Source organism: Eublepharis macularius, chromosome 7, assembly GCF_028583425.1.
Source record: "Eublepharis macularius isolate TG4126 chromosome 7, MPM_Emac_v1.0, whole genome shotgun sequence".
NCBI classification, from domain to species: Eukaryota; Metazoa; Chordata; class Lepidosauria; order Squamata; family Eublepharidae; genus Eublepharis; species Eublepharis macularius.
This window is the reverse complement of record NC_072796.1, coordinates 65,165,386-65,189,025: the sequence shown is the minus strand read 5'-3', so window position 1 is coordinate 65,189,025 and position 23,640 is coordinate 65,165,386. Positions and strand designations below refer to the sequence as shown.

The 23,640-nt window shown below is 40.1% G+C and overlaps 1 protein-coding gene across 2 annotated transcripts; it reads right to left on the bottom strand.

Moving 5' to 3' along the window:
* Positions 1-1,380: 1,380 nt before the first annotated feature.
* AFG3L2 (AFG3 like matrix AAA peptidase subunit 2) lies at positions 1,381-23,598 on the bottom strand. 2 transcript variants are annotated; one of them, XM_054984878.1, is made up of 17 exons: positions 23,392-23,598; positions 21,581-21,680; positions 20,291-20,359; positions 18,896-19,014; positions 17,182-17,334; positions 15,721-15,795; positions 14,385-14,509; positions 12,720-12,993; positions 10,748-10,885; positions 8,870-9,023; positions 8,081-8,188; positions 6,954-7,079; positions 5,526-5,636; positions 5,066-5,181; positions 3,804-4,004; positions 2,843-3,037; positions 1,381-2,250 (listed from the first exon to the last, which is right to left on the bottom strand). In XM_054984878.1, exons 1-17 carry the CDS (start codon positions 23,518-23,520, stop codon positions 2,008-2,010), a joined length of 2,436 nt encoding a protein of 811 aa, XP_054840853.1. In that variant the 5' UTR covers positions 23,521-23,598; the 3' UTR covers positions 1,381-2,007. The 2 variants fall into 2 exon arrangements, with proteins under 2 accessions (XP_054840853.1, XP_054840854.1); XM_054984879.1 differs by lacking the exons at positions 20,291-20,359; positions 21,581-21,680; positions 23,392-23,598 and adding an exon at positions 17,676-17,992 and having other exon boundaries at positions 18,896-18,946.
* Positions 23,599-23,640: the final 42 nt, after the last annotated feature.

Genomic DNA, 23,640 nt, shown 5'->3' with positions numbered 1-23,640 from the left:
ATATCTAAATTGTCCTTTTTCAAACTTCAGAAGTAGGTGTGTTACTTTACCACAACTGCTTCTAAGATAGCAACTAGAGATGGGCACGAACCAGAAAAAAATGAGCCATGTGGCTCGTCACATTTCACGAACCACGAACTTTCACGAACCTGCTCTGGTTCACGAACCAGTTTGATTTTGGTTCATGAAAACGTCACTTCCGGGCCAGCATAAGGTCTGCAGAAAGCTCAACCCCCGTTGCCTAGGAAACGGATTGGCACCAGATTGTCTGCAGTGATGAACCAAACGAACTGCCCTAAAGTTCGTGGTGGTTCGTCAGAAATGGGCTCTGATGAACCGCTGGTTCGCAAACCACAAACCAGCTTGGTTTGTGATGAACTTTGGTTCGTATTTCGGTTCTTGCCCATCTCTAATACTAACAGCTGTCTCAATGCAACTTTGTACAGTATGTTTAAATTGCTACTTATTTTGGAACTGGATTTTTTTCTGTGTACTGTGTTGAACCAGCTGTCACAGTGGAGATGCTCACTGAATAGTCAGCCTTGATGAACCAGTCTCCCATTCCATAGCTAGGTGTTGCTCTTGTGAATGATGCATGCAGTGAGAGTCATTTGAATCTGTTGCCAATAGTAGAATAACTTTTTCCCAATTTTTTTTTGGGGGGGGGGGAATGTGGTTTGGATTAACTATAAGAATCTCAGAATCTTTCTTCAGCAACAAAGAGTTCAGGTCCACTCCCCCATCCGTTATATAGGGATGCAATATCATACTATTGTCATTAGACTGATCTCTTCACTGTTATCACTGCCACTAGGAAAAAGAGACTCACTCACCACTTACCAAGGTTTCATGGCAGGTACATGTATGCAAGCAAAAAAGTGAAATGCATTTGACTAATGAGCATTTTGCACATCTTTGCTTCATACTATATCTTGCACATCTTCAGTTTCATTCAATTTTTACCAAGTTTCAGGCCCCAGTCCACTGCAAGGGGCAAACAAACTTCTGACCTGTTAACCCAATTCAAACATCTAGCTTATTCGGTATGACCATTTACTATCTGTAGGTGCCAGCATTGCTCTTCCATCTTTAATGTAATCATTGCCTGATTTTGCTTTGGTCACTTTGGGTACTCCTTAAATTCTAATTTGTCAGCATACTGAAGTAGTGGAGGATTGATGACAAGCCCCACAACGCTTTCAGCAAAGGTGGGTGCAGTGTAGGCAAGTAAATGAAATAGCTGTAGTAATATTTACTCATAACTTATTACACAAATATTTTAAGATATGAGAACCTGTCCAAAGTGCAGTGTACTGATTTTATTGTTTTCAAATAATATTTACAAAAACAATACATTCATGTATTCAATATCTTACAGAACCCTGTAGAAAACAACTTTATTAAAATTAGGTCTTACATTATATTGTAGCCACAGACCCTAAATGACAACAGCTCTTTAGCAGGCTTCCAGTTTCATTGCCAATATGCATGACAGTTATTGGCATAATTGTTACAGACAGCAAGGTGAAAGGCTAAAATTAAATAGCTAGTGAATGAAAATTGATGTTTCTGCAGAACAGAGCTTTCCATAAATTACATGGCCCTCTTGATAAAGGTCATACAATGCTCATCTTGCATGCTAACAACTTGTATTTGACAAAGGAGGCTTAACTCTTGTAGACTTTCCCAAAATCCTTGACTGCCTTTTATTCCATGTCAGTTTAAATATGTCTGTTAATGGGCAAGTGTTAACACAATTTGGATATAAATCTGGAAGGGGGTTCAGCATATACCCACTAGCTGGAAGGTCTCCTCTTTCTCTCAATGTGCAGGATGTGGCTTCCAATAAAATTGGGATATTCCTCAGCTTTAAAAAGATTCTCTCTTCATTCCACCACTGCTAATTTGCTCATTGCCATAAGCAGGGGGACAGTCTCTGGGAAGTGTTTACTGTTCCATTTCAGTGCACAACAAAAGTACCAGTTTTCCCACTGACACATTTAAACACTAAAATGGCATGTCTCCTGTGATCTGTCTGGCAATCTGTTCATCTGTTGTCTCCTCTTTGTCTTTCTCACGATCTTTGTTCCAGTCTTTAAGGCCTTCTGGAAGTGAAGTGTCTTCATCTAAGCTACCTGTGCCTTCAACAAATTCTTCGTAAGTAGATTTTTCAGCAAATGGTCTAGGACCAAGCAGTTCAATCATATCACTCTTATCCAAAACCTCTTTCTCCAGAAGTCGTAAAGCAACCTAAAACAAGTCATATCACACATAATTATGTTCCTCTTTATTTGGCTTTTTTGCATGACAGATGAAGAATCATGTGGCCTTTGACATTTCATCTGGGTATGCTTAGGTAACAGAATCAAGAACAATAGACTACCAGGAGCTACTATCACAACCACTGAACATTTGCAATGCCAGTCATCAAGACAAATTCTGAGTACCAGTTAGTAGGAAGACCATTACTACAAATATTCCTGGGAAGGTTATATGGAATACGCATTATCTTGTTTCCAGTCTCCAGAAACCTCAAATCCACACTATTTCCAGCTCTTAACTGAAGAGAAACAATATGAAAATCAAATAAATAAATAAATAAATACCATTTGCTTTCTGAGGGTAAGGAAATGTCCCACCATCTAGAGCTGGACATTCATCTCCATTACATGCATGCTTTCCCCAGTGAAGTAGGTGGGAAATGTTGGTTTTTGCAGAAAAAAAATTAGGGCAGCAGAGGTGTGCATGAATTACAACCATTACTTCTGAACGCATTAGGTAAAAGAAGGCCTAAAAGCAACAATATTTTAACAATTTATATAAGCAAGGAGTCTGCACATACCTTTTCCACTTCTGCTTTCTTTTCAGTCAGAAGGCTTAATGTCTGCTCATAAGCTGTGTTAATAAGCTTTCGCACTTCATCATCTATTAATCTTGCCGTTGCCTCACTGTATGGTTTCTCTAACACCATGTCTCCTTGCCGGGGAAGGTCAAATGAGATCTGGCCAACTTTCTCATTCATGCCAAACTGAACAATCTGAGGGGCCAACAGTATAGTAGACATATTATACATTTTATTTTTTACAAAACTGTACCATGCTATGACTGATGCCCTGCATGACTCTTACCACAGCTTTAATTATTTAGTTTTAGCAGATAACATTACTATATTTTGTTCACATCATGAGAAGACAAGAATCATTAGAAAAGACGATGCTAGGAAAAGTTGACAGCAATAGGAAAAGAGGAAGACCAGATGGATTGACTTACTAAGAGAAGCCATGCCCTTCAGTTTGCAAGATCTGAGCAAGGCTGTCAATGACAGGACATTTTGGAGGTAATTCATTCATAGGGTCGCCATAAGTTGGAAGCGACTAGACAGCGTGCACGCGTACATCCACACAATTGACAACATTGTATACATGTTTGCTTGAGAATCATTAAAATTATTTTCTCTACACACCTCTTCAAGTCAATGTTCATAGTTACCCTCTAAAACACGTGCATTACTTTTATACTTTGTTAATTGAGTAATACACTCCTTGAGTATTAAATATGAACAGTATTTAAGTAAAAGCAGCAAAAATTATAACACACTCCTTATACTAAAAGTGCTATAATTCAAACAAAGCAAATCTCCACCCCAAATCTTCTATAAACACCAACATTTTCAATTTTTTTAGGAGATTTATAATTGAAGGTGTACATTAAGGACCAAAAATACAAGATGCATATAGTATACAATGTATAACCATAAATATACAGCAAAAGCAAAAATAAAGGCTCACAGAAGAAAAACAAACCTGAGCATATGCACTCTGAGTAACTTTCCTTAGATCATCTTGGGCTCCTGTTGTGATTCTGCCAAAGAAGATTTGTTCTGACACGCGCCCTCCTAAAGTCATGCACATTCTGTCAAGCAGCTGCTCCTTGGTGTACAGATACTGTTCTTTAGGCAAGTACTGAGCATAACCCAATCCTTTGCCACGTGGAATAATAGATACCTTGTACCAGAGAGGAAATAAAAAAGAGATCCTAGCAAATAAGGAGATCCTAACGAAAGACAGATCTTTGCTTTCACATTATGATTATTCCCAGAGACACAAGCAAGTAAGAAATGGCTAGAACTAACCACAACTGCTTATAATTACCTACTCTTAAAGTAGATCAAGAGCACTTTTGAAAATCATCACAAGAGTCAATGTCTCGGTACATCAAGTTTTTGAAAATATTAAGAGAAGCTGTTCAGGGATCTAGTTAGGCAGAATATCTCTGCTGCAAAGTTCGATTAAAATTTTAATCTGATTTCGCACAGGTACATGAGAAGTCACAGTACTCTTTCCTCTGGTTCAAAATGGCTATCACGGGCAAAGAAGCAACGTTACTGTTCTATCTACAGGAACACTGAAACAGGAGAATACACTGTTCTCCTCAAATGCTATTCTCATTAGCACGGTAAGTGTAGGAAAAGTAGTACTAGATTGGTTCAAGGTCAGGGAACTGAATGGAGATCTCCTTCTCCTGAAGTAAGCTCCCAGTGACACAGCTGCAGTGGTTGAAAGCACCACAAATTCTGCATATACTTGTCACACAAGTACTGAATTAGAATGCAGCTGTGCACGCACCTTTGCAGGCATCTTGGCTTACCTCTATGAGCATGTGCCAGATCATCTCCTCCCAACTCCACACACACATGTAATCAAACACTTCACTAATCCCAACTGGTGGAACATCACTTTTGTTTAGATTCCTTATGTGTTTGTGTTGCCTCATGATTCAGAAATTATCCCAAACACATCCTTGGATGCAGCAATCAAAGGTTCAAATTGCATGTTTCTGGTTATTTATGCACTCTGATAGACTGCTATTCTGATTTGTACATTAGAATTTCTTTCAATTACCAACATATTGATGTAGGACCATTAAGATGGCTAAAGGGACTAGATGGACTGTCATAACACTCTGTGTAGCTAACAATGAAATGTTCTATTGGCACGAGGACCCATCTTCTGACACAAGAGGCTCTTTCTTATGTAATGCCTGCCTGCTTTGCTAATCAACCTACCTTCAGAAGCGGATCAGCATGTTCCAGAAACCATCCAGCAACTGCATGACCAGCTTCATGATATGCCACAGTCTTTTTCTCCTCTGGCTGCAGTACTTGTGTTTTCTTTTCCAAGCCTTTGATTAAAAAAAAAATTGTATTTCACACACATACCACTTAACTACCTTGGGTGCACATCCTATAGCTGCCAAGTCAATGGACATTTTTGTTTCTCTTTGGGATTCTGGTCCTCATGCATTATACTGTCAAAAAGGAAACCAAAACACGGTTTTTAGTTATTAATGATAGTGCCCCTTTTTCTTTCTACCATCCCTTGATAAATGGACTGCAAGTCAAAGCAGAAGACACCTTTTCAAACTCTTACTTCAATACAGAGCAAAGTCATTTAGAAACAAGGAGCTTTAAAAGAATATATTGCCAACACTGCTGGTAATGTAATACCAGGGGGTTATTCTCTCACCTCCTATCACTCGTTCAATTGCTTGCTCAAAGTGTTTTTGGTTTATGGCATCTGAAAGATGTCTTGCAGCAATCAAAGCTGCTTCGTTGCATACATTAGCTATATCTGCACCTAAAACCAAACAAGAGAGGACTATTAGCACTATTTCCAATTATAATGTTTATCACTCACCACTATGGGAATAATTTTGGATTTTCCAATACAGTTAACATTCTAGTGCAGAAAATTCTAATACTGGTAGTATTTCTTTGTAGCAGCAGCTCTTACATATCTGTTGATATTCGTGTACTATGCTAAAGTAACTGATTCTGTTTAATTACCCAGCATTGAGAGATTGCCAGCTTAAATGTACTGAGATTGAGCATTTCTTTAGGTCCATCCTTTGAACAGCAGATTCCCATGCCACTTAATAAATTACTTAAGAAACCGCCCTCCAATTCAAAAGAGATTTGTCACATAGCATAGAGGGCTTCAGCTTGAGAAAGGAAAGTCAGAATCCCTTTGGGTGTGCAATGCTACTAGAACAGACCGCTGGATCCAGGCTACTGTATTTTAAAATAGAAGCCTCAGAATGAAAAATAGTGTCCTTCAGATCAAGGCCAAAGCTATTTTTGTGTTCCTTTAGAAACAGCACAATTCATTTATTTGGCAGTGGCATGTAAAATTTGCTGCGTGAGTGACAAGCCCTCCTCTAGGATACTACAGTATTCTTTCGTAAGGTAGAAAATCTACCAGTGATTCATACTTGGGAAAAGAGAGAGAGACATGGCACTATCCCATCCTTCCTACTCTTAAGTGAGCTTGCAATGGACCTCCAGTATAGCCTGAAATCATGACTTCCTCTCACAGCCATAAAGGGCCAGGAGACAAGTGTGGCAACAGCACCCTACCATTCCTTCTACCCTGGAAAATAAAGCAGCATAGTGCTCTTTTAGGAGCTCAAAGCTTAATGGTTGAAATAGGAAGCAGCAGTTGTGCCCAGCACACTTTTTATGTGGAAAGGGAGCATACAGAGAAGTATAAGATTAATTTGCATGGTGGATCTGAAACCTCCCACTGGGACAAACACTCAGATGGAGATAAAACAAGTGAAACACTATAAGGTCAGAAACTCTTTGCTGCCCTGAGGCAGTCAGCTAGCTTGTGGCACTCAATTCTGACCAGCCCTGGAGACAGCAAACAGACTGGAGCTGGAAATATTGACGTGGACCTCCCCCTGAACTGCTTAGAAGCCAGTGCAGCTGCTTGGCAGAGGGCAGAGAACTATTTTTTTTCTTTTGGGTAGCCTGTGTACAATACTGCCTTTTTAAAAAGAAACTGGAGAACAATAAAGATTAGAGTCCACTATATCACCTCTGTCTCATGGGATGCCAATGAATAATGTTATATATCAATTCAGAAATAATTATGGTTTTAAAGACCACCTACCTGAAAATCCAGGCGTTAGAGATGCAAGTTTTCGAGCTAAATTATCTTTATCCAAGCTACTATCCAACTTCAGGGGCCTAAGGTGAACTTTGAAAATAGATGCTCTTCCTTTTATATCTGGTGGCCCTTAAAGAGTTTAAAAGAAAAAATATTTATCTTTAAATCTACTGTTTAAGAAAAATGCTCCATGTGTTTACACTTTTTACTAATCTGCAGCAACTGCATCTGCAGGACCTGGCTACAGTGGCTACAGTGATCCATGCAACAGTCACCTCCAGGCTAGATTACTGTAACTCACTCTACGCTGGGCTACCCCTGGGCCTGATCCAGAAACTACAACTGGTCCAGAATGCGGCGGCACGGGTCCTGACTGGTATACCTTACCAGTCACACATCACACCTGTCCTGCGCCAGCTGCACTGGCTTCCGGTTGAATTCCGAATCGGGTTCAAAGTGTTGGTTCTTACCTTTAAAGCCCTGAGCGGGTTGGGACCAGCATATCTTCGGGACCGCCTCTCCCTGTACGTTCCCCGGAGATCGCTTCGATCAGCGAATAAATATTTACTTGTGGTCCCCAGCCCTAAGGAAGCCCACCTCGCTTCAACCAGGGCCAGGGCCTTTTCAGTCCTGGCCCCAGCCTGGTGGAACGCTCTGTCAATGGAAACCCGGGCCCAGAGGGACATATTATCGTTCCGCCGGGCCTGTAAGACAGAGCTGTTCCGCCAGGCATTCGGTGATTGAAGGGGGCGGTGCCATGTCGGCCTCCCACCTTTGGGGTGGGGGAGGGTTCTCCCCACCACTGCACCTTGTTAATTTGTTTTATTATTTGTATATTGATTTTAGTTTTTGTTTTTATCGATTTTAACTGTTCACCGCCCAGAGCCCCTGGCGATGGGCGGTATATAAATTGAATAAATAAATAAATAAAATAAATAAACTGGAGTTAAAACCAGTTTAAACATGCTTCCCATGAAGTGTGCTGTGTGACTTTCGGCACTCTCCAGTTCATCTGCCTCACAGCTTAAATGGGATAACCCTTACGTACTCCACTCCAACCCTCTCACAGGAAGGGTGGAATATAAATATGAAATAATAAAACTTTCTAGCCAGTATAGGGGGTAGCTTACCAATAAAGATCTGCCTATCAAACCGTCCTGGTCTCATGAGTGCAGGGTCTAGGATATCTGGTCTGTTGGTCCCTGCTAGAATAACTACATTTGTTGTAGTATTAAACCCTATGAATGGAATAAAAAACAAACACAATTATTTAAAGGTACAGCTGCTATGAGCACATGCAATGTTTTCCCCAGAATAAGAAGTACATTTTTATATGTTTGCCAAGAAAAAAAATTATATTCGTTTCCATCCAAACCTGCATGTTTACTCATGTCAAGGGGTGGGGGTTTGGGGGAATTTCTACTCTTCCCTCATCAGCCTCTCATGCCACATCTCATTCCTCTCCCGAGGGTTTATTGACCCTCAGAAGTGTTTTTAGAAGGATGCAGAAGTCTGGAATGGAGACATTTTATTCTTAAGTTTCACCTTAAGTTACTCAATTAACTAAAAAGGAAGACAACTTTATAATTTCATCAAAATTTTTAGAATATCTTATTTCAAATGAACAGAAAATTAAAAACATTTTGCTGCATTGAGGAAGCATCAGAAATAGCAATCAGAAGGCTGATTTGATAGTACTGATCATAATACCTGGCGAAGCTTCTTTACTTCTCTACAGAGTGTTTAACAATGTCTTCACATTCCACAGCTCTTCATTACAGCCTTTCACTGTGAACCCCACAACTTACTTGGTTGCACCAATATCAGAGCTATTTCCAGATAATTTGTTTATAGCTGGGGTATTGCTATAATATACATGTGGTGGTATGCACAAAAAAGTTTAAAAACGAAATAGTTACCATCCATTTCAACGAGTAGTTGGTTGAGTGTATTTTCTTGTTCACTTTGCCCTCCAAAGTTACCTCGTCCTCTCTTCCTTCCTACTGCATCTATTTCATCAATGAAGAGAATGCAAGGGGCATTTTTACGAGCCAGAGCAAATAAATCACGAACCTTAAAAGGAAACAAAGTATTTTCAATCATGTAATGCCATGCTCCTCGTTTCCCTAAACAAAGGAATATACCACAAAGCTATATTCATGGTATTCAGGTATGTATAGCATGTTCTTCAGATATGTATAGCAGTGAGGTTATTTGCATAACTATTAGAAAAATTATATTCTAGACAACATGCTGATTATGAAATAAACTGAATATTGGCATCTTAAAAGCTCTAGAAGACACTGGGAAGTATCAAAACCATGTTTTTAAATCTATAACAACAGCCTGACATAAATGTTTTATGGTGAAGCCCAAAGTAAAAAGTTAGATGTAGATAGAAGAAATTTTGATTCAACTCCCATTTCTGCCACAAATCCAAGACCAGATGTCCTACACATCTGTAGGCAAGCATGCACAAACATAATATATATTGCCATACATGTGGATTACACGTGTATCTAGTTTTCTTGGTATTATGTACACAACTTTTTTCTACATGGAAGAGCGAAGACACGCTTGTAGTGGCCTTCACTGTGTGGCCTTCACTAAACTACTGTTATCTCACTTTAAAGCAGGCTATTTTATGAATGGTAAGTTAACTGTCCTATAAAATAGGATCTCTGTTATGAAAGCAAATACAGATGTATATCTAAAAAAATTAATAGCATCTAAAAGTTAACGGTATGTTTTGTTTGTAATACAAGCCAGCACAGGCAGCTGAAGAGTTGTTGTAAGTGTTCTCAGATATTTCCTGCACATATTATATACTTTTACAGACAAAGAATGCCAGCAAACAAATGATGTTAGTGTTAAATCGCTTGGTTTACTTTATATCTTGAGCTCAGATCACAAACACTCAGTTTACTGTTCCTGTTTATCAGACCGAACTCTCCTAACACTTCCTGTACTAAAAAATGTTATGTCCTGCTTTCCTAAGACACACATCAGAACAGAATATGAATTACAGCCTTTTATCATATAGAGTACATGCCAAACTCCTAAAAGAAAAGGTTTACAGCAAGACATATTTTACAGCACACAATAATTTGGCACAGAGAAAGAGAAACAATAAAATGCATCTTCACTAAAACTGGCTATATCAATAAGAATGAAATACTACATTCCCAATAACAGCATTTTGCAGACTTTCAGCTCTCAGGCCTGCATAAGTGTTGTTAACATGCTAGGGATGAATAAATCCAGCCTTCCAAAAAAAATTTCAGTTGCTAAGTTTAGATTACACTTTAATACCTCTGTCATGACCAAATATTAGTCCAAACAAAAAAAAAATAGCAGACCACAATATAATCAGAGGTAGAGCTCTAAGGCAATAAGTTTTCTTAGTAACTGAGTGTAGTGTAACTGATGGTTCTTAATTAAAATAGCTTCTAGGCATAATTGATGGTGGTGGAGTGTGCTACCTAGTCATAACTGACGCATGATGACTCCTAGTGGGGTTTTCCTGGAAAGAGACTAACAGAGCTGGTTTGTCATTGCCTGCCTCTGCAACCCTGGACTTCTTTGAAGGTCTCCCATCCAATTACTAACCAAAGCTGTCTCTGCTTAGCTTCCAAGATCAGGCTTATCTGGGCTATCCAGCTCAGGGGTCTAGGCATAATTAATATGAACATATACAAGTTGAGCAATTAACGCATAACCCTTTTTTTGGCCTACCAACCTTGTCAGTGTCCTTTAACAACAGACACTGCAATAACCAAGCAAGGCCATATACTTACTCTAGCTGGACCCACACCGACAAACATCTCTAAGAATTCAGATCCATTGACTGTAATAAAAGGAACATTGGCTTCTCCAGCTGTAGCTTTAGCTAGAAGAGTTTTCCCAGTGCCTGGAGGTCCTGTCAAAATGGCTCCCTGAAAGAGGGAAAAATTAATTTTAAATTATAAAGATCTTAAAATAGATTTATTCTGAAATATACCAATCTTGTGTTTCACTTAACTAAAAACAAAGTATTTTGCTTAAAAAGAACATTTCAAGATTGTGAGGCCTTTTTGAATGTCATTTCAACCTGGAATGTGGATAAAGTAAATGTTTTATGAGAACCACATAACAGAGTTTAAATGTACTACATCTACATAGACTTTGCCTGATAATTACTATGGTCTTCAAGGGAAAGATAATCTAATTATTAGCTCACTTATAATGTAGAGTTGAGCCAAAAAAGTGGAGTTCACATTCACCCATGCCCCCAACATACCAAATCCCCTGAAAGCCGCTAATGAGAATTGGGAGACACTTGACAAGGACATGGGGTATGATGGGTGGGGCAGGTGTCTGCTGAGGGCATGATAAACACCAGAAGGGGGAAAATTTCTGTACCAGTGGGAGAGCAAGTTTAGATCTAAGCCAAATTATTTTAATTTCTATTTTGTATAAATGTGTGGATAAGGGGAACTTCTGCCTCCATTTTATTCAAAACAGAAACAAAAGAGATCAACTGAACTTTACAAGGTGTACCAAAGAAAACTGATATAGGAGTTCTGGAAGGAGTTCTGCCCTTCCACAAGAAACCTGTCTGGTCTTCTTTGCAAAGAGTTCAACAAGGATATGAAAAAAAACCCGTTTCAGTTGGCTTCTAATAGCCAAGATTAGTTTCCAGTCTTTTACCATGATACTTTTGAGAGTTTTCAATGGGTGCTTTTAAAGTGTTTTCAATATTAATTTTTTTTTGTTTTTATACCTACAAGAACCACTTTGAATCACGATGAAAAGTAGCTTATAAATGTTCATAAATCAACAAATATCAAGTCAGTTCTTATGATTCTGCAAAAGGATTGGACATCTTCCTATGGGCATGTGAAAAATAATCTTTCTGAGTTTAGATTAAATGTAGTAAGTAGTAGAAAGGATCACTAAAATGGAAGTTACTAATTCAGAAAACGGATCTCCAGCCCAAAAATATATCAATAAAATAAGCTTCATAACAATATTAATAAGTTAATCCTGTTCTCCTCATTTATTTATTTATGTTATTTATAGCCTGCTTTTCTCACTGGGGCTCAAGGCAGATTACACAAAGTCAATACAATCAACAGGATGGGACATCCAATGAACTTTGCAATAGGATTTGGATTGTAGAAATCTGGAACAAACCTGAAATTTGAAACAGAGCTGAAGCAAAGCGTAAGTATTTATGTGACACATTAAACGATGTAAAAATCACATAGTATATTCTACTTACAGCAAAAGGCAGTATGAACTGTACACAGCCTCATATTACACAGTCTCTAATCCTTTACCCGAACATGTTTTGGAACTATTTTGTTACAGTGAAGCCCTATTACCTGTGTCAAAAAGCCCTAATTGTTTTGTATGGTTTGCAGAAACTAGGAGAGTGGGAGCCTCCCTGACTTCATCCCATAAGGTGGAGGCTGCACAGAGAATGCCATGTGTACAGTCAGTTTGCCCATTTGCAAGGTGGCACCTGCAGAAGGCCCTGCTCAATGAGTAAAGTGGTCAGGAAGAGCTTAGGGGGAGAGGTGATCCAAGGCCACGAGAAGAGCTTTGTATGTGATGGTCAATAAACTGCTTGAGTTGGATCCAGCTAGGTTTTTCACTCAGTCTCACCTAATTCCCCATCTTATTACAGCCCCCGTTCCATACGGCTTTTGAACATGTAGGTCTCATGACTAGTCCTTTTTCAGCACTAGAAAAATTGGTTGGACCCAACTCCTTGAGAGTTCTTACCTTTGGGATCTTTGCTCCAAGATCTTCATATTGCTTTGGATTTTTCAGGAAGTTAACAAATTCCATTATTTCTAGTTTAGCCTCCTCACAGCCAGCTACGTCTTTAAACTTTATATCAATTTCATCCTTTAGGACTTTTGCTGTTGTTTCACCCACACTGAAGAGTCCACCCATTCCCCGTCCTGTTCGGCCCATTCCAGCAGGTCCTCTTCTTAACATGTACAGCAAGAAGCTAACTATAAGCACGGTTGGCAACATACTTAGAAGAAATGAGCTAAAAACAGGGGTAAATGCCAGTAGTTAGGAACAGGTTGTTTCATAACATTCCACTGAGAAACAAAGAGAAAAGCAAAAGCACAAAGATGCTGTATGAGCAACTGGCCCAGGGAAGTGTGACTGTAGTACTGAAAATACACTGCACTACTACTACTACATACAAAGCTTTTCATAATAAAGAGTTCATAGGATCTTTTAAAGGCCTGTCTTGCTGTTTGCTTCAAGAAACAATATGCACAACGTTAATTTCTATCACATTTCAAGAATTCAGCCTTTTCTGGGTCTGGTGTATATTTTTAAAAATTTAGATGTTTGCTACAATTCTGAGTTCTATAAATAACAAAAGCTTTTGCAAGAATAAAACTGAAAAGGTATCATTCATTATAAAAGTCTTTTTAAAAGGCACCTATCTCCCAAATGTCAGAGGTGACTGATCCATGGCTTCTGGCAAGGGAGATGACCAACAGCACACTTCCCCCCCCCACCCTCAGTTTGGAGAAGGGTCTGCTGTTTATCTCCCCTGGGTCTTAATGCAAGTGAGACAGGACCCTGCCGCTCTCTCAAATCTTCTGGCAAAGAAGGCTCAAGGAAGAAATGGAGAGTTTTAAGTCATTTGCACTAAGGCTTGGAGAAGAATCATGGCAGGCACCTGCAATAAACAAGAGCTATTCTTGCTTCTTCCTCATGCCAGAGGACATGGGGAGGGTGGTTTGGGTGAAACACAAGTAGGCAGTTGCTAGTAAGCCAAGCCAATATTTTGGCATCCCTGTAGACGACAGGTCCTAACTCTCCCTTTTTGTCCTCATGAAGCTCCAGGATGAGAACTTGCAAGGATGAGAATTTGCAAGTCTTGTTGAAACAGAAAACTCAAGATTGGCCAGTTTTAGGAAGACACTGGCCCAGCTACCAAGGAACCATGAAAGTACAGCTATGAGTCTCAGATGTCTTCAGACATGTTTTTCTTGGATTGCACCTTACTCCCAAATGCTTCACAGCAAACTGCTTTTGATACTGATGAAAGATTTAAAAGCAGTTAGCGAAGCTTCAAAGGTTTTTTTTTTAAGTTTTTTTAAAAAAAGAGGAAGTAGAAGGGCAGTAGAAAAAAAAGTCTATTTAATGCATAATAGCTATAACAACACTTTAGAAACTACTGCTAAATAGCAGAAGCAGCTGCTCAGAGGCATCCATTTACCTTTGCTGTCAAGTTATGCCAGTCTAGTGGCTGTTTCTTGATGCTGTTTGAGGAGGAGCTGCTTGTGCAATGGCACAATTATTTGTGATTTAGTCTACCAAACGGAGATTTTCCAAGACAGCAGAACTGCCAAATAGCATGAACAAAAACAATACACAATAAATGCCATCACAATTCTCATTGTTTCCAAGTCTTACCCATCACTCTCTGCCGAATACACCACAGGCAATCTGTTCTCCCTTTCTATCCCTAGCTCTAGTTGTGCAGTTTCCAAATTCCGCTCAAAAGTGTCCACACTTCCAATATTAAACCAGACATACTGCTGTAAAAAGTGAGAGGAAAACAATTTATGGTGCCTCCATTTCAGTTTTAAACTGAACTCAGTAAGACAGTGAAAAAGGTATTCATTAAGCACCCAGTTCATCACAATACACAGCCAGACTGCCACAAGACATTTGGCCAAAAGTAATGCCTTGGTTCAGTGGTACACTATTTACATTGCTTGTAAAATCAAGTATGGTCAAATAGTTTAAAATGTTTTAGTGTTTCCTGTATGTATGTATGTTTAGATATACTCTTCCAGTTAACAATAACTCAAGAACCTTGAAAATTTTTATAATTAAAATTGCTTTTAAAATTCTAAGCTTTTGGTTGTACATAACAAAACATGCTGTTAAAGTAGTGAAGTATCGGGCTAGTTTCTAGTTATTTATTTTCTTGTTTTTTTTCATCCCGCCTTTCCACACAATTTGGACTCTCAAAGTGGCAAACAGCTACAAACATTAAAAACCAACTTTAAAACAATGCTTAAATAACAGAACAAAGCAAGAGGAGGGTCAATTTATGTTATTGTTTTTGTTTTCACTTCATTTATACCCCTGCCCTTTCCCCCCCAACAGGGACCAAAAGCAGCTTGCATCATTCTCCTCTCCTCCATTTTTTTCTCACAACGTATCCTGTGAAGTAGGTTATGCTGAGAGTGACTGGTCCGAGGTCACCGAGTGAGTTTCCACAGCAAAGTGGGGAACAGAACCCTGGTCACCCTGGTCCGTCACTCTCACCACCACACCAAACCGGCTCTCGATAAGGAAGCATCAAAAGAAATAGCTGTAGTCTACAGACCAACCTATGGATGCTTTCTCGGGAATAAGTCTCACTGATTTAGTTGGTGTTTACTCCCAAAAAAGTGAACTTAGAATATTTCAGAGCCTTCAGTTTTCACCAAACTGAGTTTCCATTAGAAATCATTCAACCTTCCCAAATTTTAAAAACAAATTCAAAAACTACACTTACAGCAGATACAATCCCCTGCCCCAAATTACAGTTACTACTCTGTTGACTATTAGCTGCATCAGAGTATAAAAGTTTCAAAGTTATGAAACATACAGAAAATTCTGTATATTCTGGAAATATACTTGTTTCTGTTCAAGCCTTAAAAGTCAGAATTCTATTTAATATTTTTAAAGTATGCTTACAGACATAAATGGTTCACCCCATTTAATACATTTAGCCAAATAAAAAAATACAATTTACCCCATCAATAGGAGACTTTCCTGGGGTAAAGACCACTCTGACAAAGCGTTTGTTAACCACTTCTAGCTTGTCCACCTGTGAAGACAAAAGAAATTATGAACAGCTGCCGACATGCACGTATCTAAGCCAGGATCACAGCAGCAAAACATTCATATTAGTGCTGCCCTTTCAGAGGTACACGGTAAAGATTTAAATGGCGTTCCTATCTGCACTCCTCTGCTGGCCTACTACACAACTTTGAAAACTGGAAGGCTGAATGATCCTGACAAAAACCAACCAATGGAGGACTACAGTGTAGGTCAAAGTTGGGCAAAAACTGCAATATAATGAAAAGTGTGTGTGTGGGTGGGGGTGGGGGACAGGGGGGGTTTATTCCAACAGGACTATTGTGCTCCAAGACCCCCCTCATGCTGAGTACCCATCAGGCAGTCAATTGTTTTAAGACAGGATACTGTAATGTCTTTACACTTGGTTACATATACTCAGCAACACTGAAACACTGTTATAGCAGGAGGCCTGGCAAGCCTAGCACTAACAGGTTTTCCAAAAAGCAATGGCAAATGGCAAGCCAGTAAGTCGGGCTTCATAACCCATGTGAGTTGCAATCTGTGGGTTTTTATCTCTTCACATTAGTGCAGCAATCAATAACAAAAGCAAGAGGAAAAGACTCAAAAGTGCTGGTTCCATTTTTCTTTTAGAAAACAGCCTCACATCTTGGAGAAGGAGCCGCAGGCTTCCTGTCCATATACAAGATAACAAGGAAAATGAACCTGCTCCCACCTACCCCCCACTCTTGAAGAAGCTGAAAAGGTAGACTGTCTCTAAAACAACACTGTGGAGCCTGAAATGTCTTGGGCAGTTTCATAAAACTAGGGCCATTCTTCTTGTTTTTATAGCAGAATTTGCATTTGCTAGACCAATGTGCAATTTTGTGAGGAAAACCTTTTCTAGCAGTATGCAAAACTGATGTATGACATTAAATGCACACCCTCTTGTCTCCACGCCTAGCCCTCTCTCTGTTTGCCAGGCTCAACCAGGAAACCCTAGCTAGCACACATGCATAAAAAGTAAGAGTACATCTTCCTTATCTCTTTCTATACAAGCTGAGAGGAGAAGCACAATGGTGCTCCAGTCCTCATTACAGCTTATTCCTTGAAACAGAACAGTATATCGCTTGTTTCTCCTGTCACCGGTTCTTACTTTGCTACTCACGGCCATGACATCAGAAGTCACAACTCTGGCTCCTCTTCTTCCTGCCTTATGACTGTGATATTACACAACTTTCTGTCAAATGCTTGCAGCTCAATGGATCCCTATGGGCAGCTGAACACGGGTCCAAGCAGCAACCACTGCATTCATGAAACTGACTTTTTTCCTAGTTTCTACTAGATTGTAATTTTTGTCAGCCTCCACTCATCCACAACAATCTTCCCCAGACGCAAAGTCTCCTGTGGTACTTACCACACCTTTGGAAAGATAGCTGTTGACAAAGTCTTTCCATGTGATTTCTCTCCCAGTGTTCCTAAAGAAAATGTAGCATGTAACAGCTGCCCAGAAAATAGAACTGCCCATAACATAGAAACTAAATTCTTTGTCATCCCAGGGAAAGTCTCCCTATAAGGAAAAAAAAGAAATATTGGAGTAGGGTGAGATATTCTTACATAAGATGGTTGATTTGCAGATTTATAATTAAAAGAAACAAAGGGATAACTTTAAAATAGCCTACCAACAAGCCCTTCCCTTATCACTTCTATTCAGAGGACAACTTGTCAGGTACAAAACTGCACCTGTGGCCTGTTTGCTGTCTAATCCAAGGATCGATCTGACCCTTGGACAGGAAGCTGGGCTGCGACCCCTGTATCAGCAGGAAACAGGAGAGTTCTGGGCAAGCATCCTTTTAACTGAAAGCATTTTTGAACCTACATATGCATTCTAATAGTCTCACTCACACTCACCCTAGGCTGGCCAGGCCTCGTCGCATGCAAGGACTGCTTGAGCAGGGAGCTCCATTGATGGAAAGCAGAACTCTGCCCTGGCCCGTCTTCGCCTCCTCCTTTAGTCGGTGGATAACAACATGGTTATCATGAGCCCTTCACTGACTTTTCTTCACCTCTATCTGCCCTTTCCTCTCTGGCTCCAGGTGCAGATGTGCCCAGTTCTTGCTTGGTACCAACAGTTCCTTGGTGACAGCCATATTGGTTGAGGGCAGGTTCACTGGGCTCCAACCATTGCTGCTGCTTCAGGGTCAGTTCCGCTTATCTTGCAGTGCTGGCTAGAGGGAGGGAGATGCTTGACGTCATGGAGAAGCTACCTAGCACATCATGTGTGTCACAACTGGAGTTGAACAAACTGTTCTAGGGCCAGAGTGTTGTAACCTTGGTCTTCAGCCTGTATTTCTGCTTTACGAACACACATACATATGCACTCGCAATCATTCTCCCTTTGCAAACACAGCTAGCAATACTACAATTGCTGAACACCCAGTAAGTTTCAGAGACAGCTGCAAGTGAGCTGTTTTTCTTTTGCTTTGGAATCTTTGGCCTTGTAAGCTCACTCATGTAAACAGACACCCTTCCTAAGTCTAGTAAAGAGAAAATGTACAGTTAACTCAAAGAAAGTCATCTAATAATCATGGAATTGCATATGCAAGGAAAATATAGGACTATCTTTATATTTGCATTTTTCTATTTTATATAGTATTTTTATATTTAATTCAGCTGAGGGTCATAAGCAATATAATTCACTGTACAGATTCAGATGGGGCACTGGAAGATGGGAGGAGGGATAGCCAAAGTAAGGAATACATGTGCTGTGCTACATATTATGCCAAAATGAATAGGGATGCTTGCTTAGCCAAGAGCACGCTAGACCACAATATACTGCTAAACAACATACTTGATGTAACCTGTTTTAAAGTAACTGAAGGAGATTGATTGAGTAGCATTTCTACTATGAATTTTCTCAGAATAATTAACTAAAATGATCACAGGTTTCATACCAGGTAATAATCAATACTTAGAACCCAAGAATTTCATGCTCGCTCTATTGGCACAATTTAGCTTTAAAGAAAGCTATGAATTAAAAATATTTTTAATGTTTGCATTACAGAATACCAATGCAGAATACCACCAGCTGACCACCACTAACCCAGCCACCATCGGCCCCTCACCCTGACCTTTTGTAATCTGGACCACCAGCCAGTATCTTCCTTCTTGCCACCTTTTTTCCCTCCACCACCACCACCACCTCCACCTCCTCCACTCCCAGGCCTTTGGGAATTATTTGGCTTTACATCTAAAAAAGAAAAAAAACAGGTAAGGTTCTATAATTCCTTTGTATCGCTGATTCTGTCATTCCTATAATTTCAGAGAACATAAGAGTTCTCTGCCTACAAAAATAGCTGCTCAACATTCAATTTCTCTCCACAACATCAGGTAAAAAGTCAAGTCATATGAACTTAAGCATTTTCACAGGATCCCACATCTCAGTCTGCTGATTACAGAGGACGTGGAAACACAGAATACTATGATGTCACAACATGAGTTAAGAAAATAAAATTTATAGGAGGAAACTAGATGTGAGGCAACCATTTCCAGCAGAACTTTATAACAATCTAATCTTAAAGCATCTGATTACCAGGATGAGCTTTGAACTAGAAGCTCCTCTATACAAATAAAGACTTGGCCAGAATCTCTAAGGAAACCAACATTTTTAAAGATCTGATGTCTGTCATGTGGTATTCAGGTAGTATATGGGAAGCCCTCTGTGCACTTACGAAAAGCACATATAAAAAAGTTAAGGTTTGTATTACTAAAAGCTATTATGTCAGCTTTTGAGTGCTTAGAACAGGACTTAAGATTTGCACACAAACCTCTTCAGATCACAATATACTCTGAGAAAGCCATTCTGCTGTAAAATGCTTACAGCTGAGGTTTTAAGGAACTCAGAGAATCACAACCATATCCAGATTTCTGCTTAGATTACAATCAGTTTTTCCTTGGATAAATGTTACCTGCTCATGTCTATATTTTGACCTATTTACCTAGTCATCAAGGACATTACTAAGATACGAGCAATTGTTACTATGCTAGGAGCATGAATAGCATCATTTCAAGAAGCAAGTTCTGTGTATGTCCTTCCCTTGTCACCCTTCCTATTTAGCTGTCATGAAGAACATAGAACATTCAGTTCTTTGCTTCAGACCACACACGTTATCGGCAATCAACTTCAAAAGATAAACAAGGCTAGGAATGTAAAGGGGGGGGGGCAGTCACTTCAGATTTTTCATCCTAAGTATATAAACATCTGAGAGAGAACTCAAAAGCTGAATCTAATGATTTCAGATTGGAACCATACCCTTGCTATACCTAAAAAGTAACATGGTTGCTATAAAATGTAAGCCACCCACACAGAACAAATGGTCTTTTTCATGATCGTGTTCTCCAATACAATTAATATCCACTGTCATAGATAGGAATGGGATTGGGAGTCTAACAGTGAAATGCTAAGTAGAGTTACTTCAGTCTACGCCCACTGATTTCAAGCCATAAATTAAAAACCTTCCTTGTACCTTTTGTCTCTCCATTTGATACTTTTGTTTCATTAGCTTTTTTCCCATTGGGAAAGTATTTTTCAAATCCTGTTAAGAGGGAAGAAAAAGGAAATGGTAAAAGCCATCTATACAGTATGTTTCTTGGAACAGTAAAGCCTTGCCATGGGTAACGCTAGCGGGCAGAAGAGAAACATATTTGTATCATCGTTTTAAAATTCTTCTCTCAGCCTCCATACATGCAGCTGCACAGGACAGAAGAAGTCATTTTCTAAGACAAAAAAGTAAAAAATAAGTCAGTGTATGACAGTGGCTTTTAATTACTTACTTAGACCATTTCAGATGGGTAGCCATGTTGGCCTCCAGTAGAAGAGCAAGATTCAGGTCCAGTAGCACTTTAAAGATCAACTAGATTCCTAGAGTATTTCAAGAGAGAGCTTTGATTCTCAAAAGCTCATACCCAGCAAATCTAGATGGTCTTTGAAGTGTTACTGGACCCAAATGTTGCTTATTTAAATCAGTTACACCTTGGCTATTTACAAATAAATGTTCAAGGCAGCATACAATATTAAACCCACACAAAACACTGAAAATATATAATAAGCTGTTAAAAACTTACAAGCTCAAGACTTAACTTAAAAAGGTCTTCCACAAAATTTCAAACTGATACCAAAGGCCTCTAAAGAAAGGCACATTCACAACACGAGGGAAGAAAATTCCAAAGAGTGTGGGAGCTTTAAAGAAAACCCTCAAGTGGATTCCTATGGATTGGATTTCTCTAAGAGGGTTAGACTTCCTTGGCCAGCCTATGGATGGAGGTGGCCTGTGGAGGTATGCTGGACCTAAGCCATTTAGGTCTTTAAAAGACATCAACCAGCACTTGGCAGCCAACATACTTGGCACAAAGTGGGAGCAAGGTACTTGTGGCAGCCAGGCACTGTAAGCACTCTACCTGCTCTTAATCAGTTGAACTACGTTCACAGGCAGATCCAGGAAGACTTGATTCTTTACACCTTATCCTAAAAACATCGTACATAAGACCCACTGATTTCAGTTAATTAATTTCCAGGTCTCCCTCGTTGCTCTATGGTATTAGGTACCTGTAACAATTACAATGTGAAGTTATAGCAGATAAGGCAAAATACACACCAACCATTAATCACTTTGTGTAAAAGGAAGTACATAGTTTTCTATAATCTATCCAGAATTAGTCTGTACTACAATTCTTGTTATCAACAGCAGCAACTGCACAATAATAGGGTCCAGTATTCTATGAGCCTCTCTACAGCCTTACCAGACAGTAATAATTACCTTTTGGAGGTTGAGAGAAGAGCCGTCTGTAAGCAGCAATTATATTTACAAGGACACTGTTTCTATTTGTAGGAATCTGGGTGGCAACATGATTATGAAGCTGAAAAATTAAGAATAATCACTATAAGACTAAGCCTGCCTGTTACCATTAGTTACATACTAACCTAAAGTCCTAGACTCACATTAGGGCTTGAAATCAAATATTCAAAATTAATAAAACAAAGTCATCTATTAGTTTGGGAAAACTTAAGGTATACACAGAAAATCCTGATTATACAACACTTTATAGGACAGAAAAAACTAAGAAATTGGATTTCATTATTACTTATTATTTACAAGATTATTTCTGGACCAGTGCCCACTCGGTGTCTGAGCAGCTAGCAAGACATACAGCTCAAGCTTGCAGTATGGGGGTCTGGCACAAGGCAATGTAATTGCAAGACTTATTGGTGTACAGTTAAAGACTTGTTATTTAATGAAATAATGACTGTAGTCTTGTCTTCACACTAATAGGATGCAAGAACCCATTTTGTAGCACCACCCATCTTTATTGAGTACATTTATATAGCACCGTTCCAACCAAGGAGCTCAGGACAGCATACAGTACCACAATCCTAAGAGACAACTTAGGCTGAAAGCATGTATGAGATACTGGCCCAAGGTCATTCAATGAGATTCATGACACCTGGGCCTCCTAGATCCTACTCTACCACTCTAACCACCGCATCACACTGTGTCATCTTTCAGTCTTCTCAGGAATTAGCACTGATCTTCCAACACAGCATAATCATAAAATGCAAAACCTACTCAGGGCCTCTTAATGGTTAAGACAAACTAAAGATCACTGTGCTGTGATTTTGGGTATATACTGTTAAGAACACATGGTGTTTGCAGGGTCAGAAAAAGGTCCAGCATCCTCTGCAAGAATCCCAGCTGATCAGACTTCTACTAGAGGTCCCTTCATAGTAGGCCTGGGAATGCTGCATGTAACTTCCAAAAAGAGACCTGACACATACGGCTAACAAAGAAAGAGAAGCTGTTTTCTTTCCCTCAGTATGGACCATAGTCTTCACCACTATGTTTTTATGTACTACCTGTTGTATTAAATATGTGCTCATATGAGCTACTTGTGCATCATGTGGTTTAATGTCAGCCCTAGAATTGCTTATGTCCCGTTTCAACATTTCTTCAACTCTGTATGGTTTTTTACTAATACTATATCTTTGTAAATTGTGTTTATTTACCCTATGGCATTATTTATGGAAATGTCCTTGAAATTGACTGTACTAATCTCACACTGTGTGTGAGCCTCAGTGAGAAAGACAGGTTATAAATGACAAATATAATAAACTTACTCCATCAGTTAACCTGCAATAACAACCCCTTCGCTCACTTCAGCCTCCCATTTGTTCACACACTAGGGAAACAACACAGCAGGCGGCACCACGAAGAGCCTGGAAAGAATTCCCATCACTTCCCTGGTTCACGAGGCGGCCTCAGCCCAGCACCGCTCTCAACCTCACCACCGGAAAAACGGAAAGCGGAGCACGCGTTTCCCTTCCGGGGCTGCTTCCATCATTACGGTAAGGGACGCGACCTGCTTCCAGCGTTGCAAAGCAAACGCCAACGATACGCCTCTTCCGAGCTGTGAATTTACCCTTTAGCGGAGCCACTGACGCCCACCTCAAAGGCACTCCCCAGGGCTTTCTCGAGCAGCTCGCCGCGCACTCGGGCGGCCCGTTAATCCCTTCCTGCGACCCGGGGCGGTGACCGAGAGCCCCCCGGGCCGTCCTTGCCCGGATGTCACTCACCAGCCTTAGGCAGGGCGAAGGCGCCGTCAGGCCTCGGCTCCACTGGGCTTGCTGCTGTTGCGCTCCGCGGAACCTGCCGGGGGACCGGCGACAGCAGCCCCGCGACAACCACAGGTAGCGATGGGCCATGACCGGCCGAGAAGGCCCTCCGCCTCACACACACAAGCCCTCACACCCGCCCGCGACTGGACCCCGCCGGCGCGTCGTATGACGCAATCACGTCGGTCCCATAACTCCCCGCGATCCAGG